At 60.8% G+C, this 7,223-nt stretch overlaps 2 protein-coding genes across 2 annotated transcripts in view; one reads left to right on the top strand and one right to left on the bottom strand.

Moving 5' to 3' along the window:
• Positions 1 to 4,631, top strand: part of RHBDF1 (rhomboid 5 homolog 1 (Drosophila)) — an 8,141-nt gene extending 3,510 nt beyond the window's left edge. The window contains exons 8-19 of the mRNA XM_010857445.1: positions 73 to 230; positions 690 to 947; positions 1,046 to 1,157; positions 1,281 to 1,355; positions 1,458 to 1,619; positions 2,333 to 2,433; positions 2,591 to 2,654; positions 3,026 to 3,120; positions 3,309 to 3,384; positions 3,454 to 3,554; positions 3,659 to 3,812; positions 3,980 to 4,631. Coding sequence (XP_010855747.1) covers positions 73 to 230; positions 690 to 947; positions 1,046 to 1,157; positions 1,281 to 1,355; positions 1,458 to 1,619; positions 2,333 to 2,433; positions 2,591 to 2,654; positions 3,026 to 3,120; positions 3,309 to 3,384; positions 3,454 to 3,554; positions 3,659 to 3,812; positions 3,980 to 4,399 — 1,776 coding nt within the window. The 3' untranslated portion in view covers positions 4,400 to 4,631. The remainder of the gene's footprint in view (positions 1 to 72; positions 231 to 689; positions 948 to 1,045; positions 1,158 to 1,280; positions 1,356 to 1,457; positions 1,620 to 2,332; positions 2,434 to 2,590; positions 2,655 to 3,025; positions 3,121 to 3,308; positions 3,385 to 3,453; positions 3,555 to 3,658; positions 3,813 to 3,979) is intronic.
• Positions 4,632 to 5,139: 508 nt separating this feature from the next.
• Positions 5,140 to 7,217, bottom strand: SNRNP25 (small nuclear ribonucleoprotein 25kDa (U11/U12)). Its single transcript, XM_010857392.1, has 5 exons — positions 7,081 to 7,217; positions 6,569 to 6,659; positions 6,248 to 6,353; positions 5,813 to 5,887; positions 5,140 to 5,396 (listed from the first exon to the last, which is right to left on the bottom strand). Exons 1-5 carry the CDS (start codon positions 7,120 to 7,122, stop codon positions 5,339 to 5,341), a joined length of 372 nt encoding a protein of 123 aa, XP_010855694.1. The 5' UTR covers positions 7,123 to 7,217; the 3' UTR covers positions 5,140 to 5,338.
• Between the last annotated feature and the right edge of the window lie 6 nt (positions 7,218 to 7,223).

Genomic DNA, 7,223 nt, shown 5'->3' with positions numbered 1-7,223 from the left:
GGTAAGAGCCTGGCGCCATCACCCTGACCCCTCTGCCTAAGCTTCCCACGCTGACCGCGCGTGTTTGCTCAGGAAGGTGTCCTCCACGAGGAGCTGTCCACTTACCCGGACGAGGTGTTCGAGTCCCCATCGGAGGCAGCGCTTAAAGACTGGGAGCGAGCCCCAGAGCAAGTGGACCTCACGGGCGGCGCCCTGGACCGCAGCGAGCTGGAGCGCAGCCACCTGATGCTGTGAGTGCCTCCCTGCGAGTTCCGTGGGGGAAAAGCCCCCAGGCTGTCAGGAGCAGCTGCTCCAAGGCATGACACCCAAGGGGACCCCCGGAGCGGGGGCGGTCATCTCATGGACTGGGAACCCAGCTTGGCAACTAGGTTTGGGGGCCCCAGGACTGGGCACCATTCAAATTGGGCTGCTCATCCCTGGAGGAGGCTGGCGGTCCCAGAGCCCACAGCCTGGAGAGGATCCAGCAGGCGAAGAGGTGGCGTCGTTAATACTCACAGATGTAGGTCTGACCCCACCTGCCTGCCATCCCGAAAGTGGCTCGGGCCGCTCTGCTTCTGCTCGGCGGGCCTGACTTCAGCCTGTTACACATGGGAGCAGGACAGATTCGGAGGGTCGTCCTGGCCCCACGGGGGATGGACAGCAGCGTGTGGGCACTCTGGGGCTGGCAGTGACAGTGCCTCCCTCCCCAGGCCCCTGGAACGTGGCTGGCGCAAGCAGAAGGAGGGCGGCGCAGCGGCCCCGCAGCCCAAGGTGCGGCTGCGGCAGGAGGTGGTGAGCACGGCGGGGCAGCGGCGGGGCCAGCGCATCGCGATGCCGGTGCGCAAGTTGTTTGCCAGGGAGAAGCGGCCGTACGGGCTGGGCATGGTGGGCCGGCTAACCAACCGCACTTACCGCAAGCGAATAGACAGCTATGTCAAACGCCAGATTGAGGACATGGACGACCACAGGTAGGCCACGAGGGGAGGGGTTAGGGCAGGCATGGCTCCAGGTGGGCGCGGGCGCTCCAGGTTGGGGATGGCACCTCTGCTGACGCTTTGCTCCGCAGGCCCTTCTTCACCTACTGGCTGACCTTCGTGCACTCGCTCGTCACCATTCTAGCCGTGTGCATCTATGGCGTGGCGCCCGTGGGCTTCTCACAGCACGAGACCGTAGACTCGGTGAGCCCCGGCGCCCTCCGGGTGCCCTCCTGGCCCCGCTCTGCGAAGTCTGGGTTCCCTCCCGCCCACTCTGACGGGAGGGGGCGCGACCGAGCTCCGTCTTATCTTCTCTCCACCTCCCAGGTGCTGCGCAACCGTGGGGTCTACGAGAATGTCAAGTACGTGCAACAGGAGAACTTCTGGATCGGGCCCAGCTCGGTGAGGGCAGGGCGGGGCGGGGGCGGGGCCCGGTGAGGGCAGGGCGGGGCGGGGCCCTGGGCTCGCCGAGGCCCAGCCGCAGCTGCATCGTCCTCCCCGCAGGAGGCCCTCATTCACCTGGGTGCCAAGTTCTCGCCGTGCATGCGCCAGGACCCGCAGGTGCATAGTTTCATCCATGCTGCGCGCGAGCGCGAGAAGCACTCGGCGTGCTGCGTGCGTAACGACCGGTCAGGCTGCGTGCAGACCTCGGAGGAGGAGTGCTCGGTGAGTGCCCGCCCACAGCTCAGCTCGCACCCTTGTCTGCACCTCGTTTCCTTGGGACTCAGGCAGAGCTGGTTGAGTTGTCCTAAACCCCTGGTTCTCAGCACACGATGCCGTCGTCTGTGCAAGGCCCCTCACCTCAGTCTTTCCTTCTTATCCCATCCCTCCACCTCTGGCTGCTCCCCCTGCAGACTGTGTGTCCTTAATTTTATTATTTTTTTAAATGGCCGAGCGGCAGGGCTTGGGGGACCTTAGTTTCTGGACTAGGGATCCAACCCAGGCCCTGGCAGTGAAAGGACCAAGTCCTAACCACTGCACCACCAGGGAATTCTGCATGTTTTTAATTTGGGTGTGGCCTTCTCACTTCCATCTTGTTTTGGGGCACCTGTCATAAGTTTATGTAAGTGGTATTGCCTTACTTTTCTCACTAAATTTTAAACAACTTCATCCAAGTTTTTGTCATCTAATGTGGAGCTCCCAGTTTGTACCAGTTGCCTATGGGTGGTTTCTGTTTTCAAGCTAATAGGAACTATGCTCTTGAACTCATAACAATCTCCCAACATGCGAGCAGTTTCCCGAGTGCAAATTCATGGAGGGGCTGCAGGGCACGCGGGTGTGTAGAACCAGAGGGAGGAGCTCAGGGTCTCTGATCCTGGCCCCCTGGAGACGGTGGAATGGTGGGCTCAGACCAGGGCTGAGCCCATGTCCTCCCACAGTCCACGCTGGCAGTGTGGGTGAAGTGGCCCCTGCATCCCAGTGCCCCAGACCTTGCTGGCCAAAAGAGGCGGTACGGCTCTGTCTGCCACCAGGATCCCAGGTCAGTCCTGCTGCGCCCCCTACCTCCGTTCGTCCATGTCTCCCCTGGGAGTGGGGGTGGAGGGAGGTATAATTTGTCTCCTTATTGTCCAGGAGGGTGGGAGGGTGCTAAGCCAAGGGCTCAGAGTAAGGTCTGACTACACCCTGGGCTCGTGCAGGGTGTGTGATGAGCCTTCTTCTGAGGACCCCCATGAGTGGCCAGATGACATCACCAAGTGGCCGGTGAGCTGGTGTGGAGGGGTTGTTCGGGAGCCACCTTACTGTCTTGGGGAGGAATCCACATCTCACCCATCAGTGGCCAGAGGTCTCTGAGGGACCACCCCGTTTTCAGATGCTCTGCCCTGGCCTTCAGCCAGCCGGTCCATCCACTACAGCCTCCCTTTCTAAGTAGAACCAGGTGGAGCCTTAAGAAGTCAAGTGACATCATGCCAATTTGACAGATGCCCTGAGGCCCAGGGTTTGTGACCTGCTTGAGGCCAACAGGGGCCTGTCTCCTACCCTAGGAGCCTGTCCATCTCTGCTCCAACCAAGCGTGGTGTGGGGCCCAAGATTAGGGGTGACCTTGACCCAACTCATCCCCATTTGTGACCCAGATCTGCACCAAAAGCAGTGCTGGGAACCACACCAACCACCCGCACATGGACTGCGTCATCACGGGCCGGCCCTGCTGCATCGGCACCAAGGGCAGGTAGGGGTGCCCCAGTCCTGGACACACAGCATTGCCCTGGGCCTGCTCCCATATCCAGTCCAAAACGACCCAGGATCCCGGGGGGCGTGGGGTGAGGAAGGGGCCGGACCTATCCAGGCCAACAAGGTGGGCGAGCGGGGCCAAAACCTGAGCCTGGGAGTCCTCTCAGCTCTGGCCTGACCTTCCAGGTGTGAGATCACCTCCCGGGAGTACTGTGACTTCATGAGGGGTTACTTCCATGAGGAGGCCACACTCTGCTCCCAGGTAGGCCTCTGGGGGAGGGTCCCTCCGCGTGCTGCAGCCGTGGCGGGTGCTCACGGTCACTCTGCACAGGTGCACTGCATGGACGACGTGTGTGGGCTCCTGCCCTTCCTCAACCCCGAGGTGCCTGACCAGTTCTACCGCCTGTGGCTGTCCCTCTTCTTGCACGCTGGGCAAGTGACACCACGTGGGCTGTGGGGGCTGGGGGGAGGAGGTGGTCCCAGGGACCCCAGGACTAGCTGGTCAGTGCTCCTTGCTGAGTGCCCCCTCCCCACAGGGTCCTGCACTGCCTGGTGTCCGTCTGCTTCCAGATGACAGTCCTGCGAGACCTGGAGAAGCTGGCGGGCTGGCACCGCATAGCCATCATCTACCTGCTCAGTGGCGTCACTGGTACCCTGGCTGGTGCCTTTTCCCTGCCATACCGGGCAGAGGTAAGGCTGCCCCCCACGTGCTGCCCAGCATGAACTGGGTCCAGCAGACCCGAGTCCCTGCCATGCCCTGTCCCGCCTGGGGCTCCTGTCCTGATCTACCCTGGGCCAGCGGAGGGTGGCGGGCGGCCTGCCCCGGCCCACTGGCTCAGGGTCACCTGCACCTCCAGGTGGGCCCAGCTGGCTCGCAGTTTGGCATCCTGGCCTGCCTCTTCGTGGAGCTCTTCCAGAGCTGGCAGATTCTGGCGCGGCCCTGGCGCGCCTTCTTCAAGCTGCTGGCCGTGGTGCTCTTCCTCTTCACCTTCGGCCTGCTGCCCTGGATTGACAACTTCGCCCACATCTCAGGCTTCATCAGCGGTCTCTTCCTCTCCTTTGCCTTCCTGCCCTACATTAGCTTCGGCAAGTTCGACCTGTACCGCAAGCGCTGCCAGATCATCGTCTTTCAGCTGGTCTTCCTGGGCCTGCTGGCTGGCCTGGTGGTCCTCTTCTACTTCTACCCTGTCCGCTGCGAGTGGTGTGAGTTCCTCACCTGCATCCCCTTCACTGACAAGTTCTGTGAGAAGTACGAGCTGGATGCTCAGCTCCACTGAGCTGGCGGGCGCTGGGGCCGTGTGCCCGTGGCCGGAGCCAGGCCTGCGGCTCGGGACTCTGCCCAGGAGCCCTGCTTCCCACACACTTTGCCGTGTTCACTGCTGTTGAACCCCTCGTGCTTCCGGGCATTTATCACACTAGTTCCCGAGATTACCTTCTAACTAGCCTTCTGACGACCACCTCATGTGGCCAATAAACAGACCGGGAGCGTTTTAGCTGCCACTAACTCAACCAGAGCTGCCGCCTCCTTTCTGGTTTCCGGCTGGGTGCTGGAAGGACATCCTCCAGGCCCCAGGCCTCCCACCCACAAGTTGCCAGAACAGGGCATTCACGTCAGGTCCATCTCCCTGGAGGTCCTCGGCCAGGTGGGCACACTCTGTCCCCCTTCTGCAGAGTGACGAGGAGGTGACAAACAAGGACCCAGGAATATCACACTTCTCCACACACACCTGGAAGCGCCCCACGGCATCCAGGCCATGTCCCTTCCTAGGAGCCAGGCACCCATGGGCTGAAGCTAGAGGCCCTGACCAGGCTGGGCTCAGACGCCCTTGTTTCCCACAAGTAGAGACAGAGCCGGCACTCTGCTTTTACTTCCTCCTCGCTGCAGAGATGACAGGACAGGTGTGTGTGGCTTGGGGAGCAGGGTGGTGGCCAAGGGCTCAGGTACATCATCCCAACAGTGTGACCGCCGGCAGGGTCCCCACCTGTGCCCCACTATGGGGACATGACTTTCCAAACCTCAAAGAAAACAGGGTTTATTCTGTACACAGGGCCAGGCCCACAGCCCTGGGATCGGGGTTCATTTAAGAGTCCAGGCGAGTCCAGCTGGGGTCAGGCTCTCTCCCACCCGTCTGGGGAAAGGGCACGGTGGCCCAAGGCTTCCTTCTGCCAGGGAGGAGCTCAGCTGCCCGCACACACAGCTGTCCAAGTCTGGAGATTCATTTCTGTCTCAGCTTTTTGATGAAGGACACCTCATCCCGATTCCGGATACCATAACTGAAAGAGAAGGAAAGGCAGAGTCCAGCCTACAGAAGGGCCCAGCTGTGACTCCTCCTCCGAGGCTTGTGTGGGATGAGAGAGGCCAGGCAGGAAGAGTGCAGTGCTGGGGAGGTGAGGAGGGGGCAGGGCCATGCTCCCCCACCACGCACACTCAAAACCCTCTCTCCTGGCTCTGCAGCCTGAACTGCCACAGCTCCTCTGCCTCCTGTCCTCCGGGCAGGGAGGTCTCCAGGGAGTTCCTTGCAGGACAGTCAGGGACTCTCCTGGTCTCACACACTCCCCAGGAATGGATTTAAGACCCCTCCTTTCTTAAGAGCCTCTGGAGGAAACCCCGGCCCTATGGCAGGGCCTGGGGAACAAAAGGGCCACAGATCAGATAGCTCCCTGTAGCTCAAGACGGAGCCTGAACTTACTCTCGGAGTTTCTTCCGGTCTTCTGTGAGCTTCTCTCCCGCGGAGGTCAAGTGGTATGTCCTCCACACGTAGGACCTACAGATGGGAATTCAGTGAACCACAAGCAGGGTGATTCAGGAGGCTGAGAGCACCCAGGCGAGGGGCTGGTAGCCGCTCCTCTAACCAGGGAAGCCGCATCCAGACACACTGGGCATGCCCTAAGGTGTCCCCACGTGCAGCTACCTAGCTGCCCGCGTGGTAATGCAGAGGAGAAGCAGCTAGGACAGGGCCCGCAGGCACAGGAGCACCTGCCCTTTTTAAAGGCTCGGGACAGGGAGCTCGATGCGCTAGGCCGCATCCTGAGCAGAGCCCAGGGGATGAAAAGGCTCGCTCGTGTCCAGCACGTCCTCCCTGTCTCCCAAGAAGCGCTGAGGGAGGAGCCAAGGCTCCACTCACCAGCTGATGTGCTGAATGCCTCCCTCGCGCTCCTGCCTGAGCTGCACATATCTCTGGATGGCCTTCTTCAGGTCCAGGACAGTGGCGTTCTGGACTACAACCACGGCTGCACAAGCAGGAGAAGATCCCCAGCGTCAGGTGTCAAGAGGAGAGCCCAGAAGCTCTGATGAGTTCTGTTACTTCTCAAGGCTCAAGTCTGGGCAGGTGTGGGTGTGCCCAACAGGCCTGGGCACAGCCCGGAGTTTCCACCCACCAGCCCTGCTAACATCCTCTCCTGTGAAGGTTCAGACTGCTTGGCCTGAGGGGGAAGGCAGTACTTACGCATAACTTCTCCATCCATCTTGCACACTCGCACTGTCATTGCTTGGCCGTATTCTAATGCTATTTGGGAATTAACCTCTTCTAAAGTAACCTGGAAAAGACCAAGGATGGAGGTGGGAGCTCCCTTCACCACCCCGAACAACAAAGACAGACAAGCGGACAGCGTCTATAAAGTTAGGCAGAACATTCCTGAAGTCTGAGGAGAACGGAAAACTGGGAAACATTGATCTTTTGTCTGAAAATTACATTATTTTTGTTTACCCCAGGCTTCTGCACACCAACTTTTGGTTGTTTTTAAAACACTGCTGACATGTCAAATGTCCTAACTAGTCGGTTTTTCGGCACCCCTTTAAATTTCAAGCCCGAGGCCAGAGCCTCGTTCGCCTCCAGGCCCGACAGGAGCCTTCTGCCTAGACGCTCCGCTACGCTCGGAAACGCCTTCCCGAGGCTGCAGCCCCCAGCGGTCCCAGGGTCCGTCCGCGCCTCGGGGGAACGACGCGGCCCTCGCGCACCTGGATCGGAAGGTCGCAGAGCAGCGGGTCCTGCACAACCATGGCCAGGCCCTCCTGGAACACGTCCACCGCCTCGGAGTGCGGCAGCGCCTCCTCCTCATCCTCCTCGTCGTCCTGCGGCTCTGGCCGCGCCACGCCCCGCG

Source organism: Bison bison, unplaced genomic scaffold (genome assembly GCF_000754665.1).
Source record: "Bison bison bison isolate TAMUID 2011002044 unplaced genomic scaffold, Bison_UMD1.0 scf7180017854880, whole genome shotgun sequence".
In the NCBI taxonomy this organism is placed as follows: Eukaryota; Metazoa; Chordata; class Mammalia; order Artiodactyla; family Bovidae; genus Bison; species Bison bison.
The sequence above is the reverse complement of the archived record's forward strand: the minus strand, read 5'-3'. Positions and strand labels throughout refer to the sequence as shown.

Bases quoted from the DNA above. Each gene is read 5' to 3' on its own strand.
- SNRNP25 (XM_010857392.1), bottom strand. From the start codon at position 7,122: ATGGTTGTGCAGGACCCGCTGCTCTGCGACCTTCCGATCCAG. The intron at 6,660-7,080 runs GTGCGCGAGGGC...GGTCTTTTCCAG, and splicing joins TCTGCGACCTTCCGATCCAG to GTTACTTTAGAAGAGGTTAA. The intron at 6,354-6,568 runs GTAAGTACTGCC...CTGCTTGTGCAG, and splicing joins GATGGATGGAGAAGTTATGC to CCGTGGTTGTAGTCCAGAAC.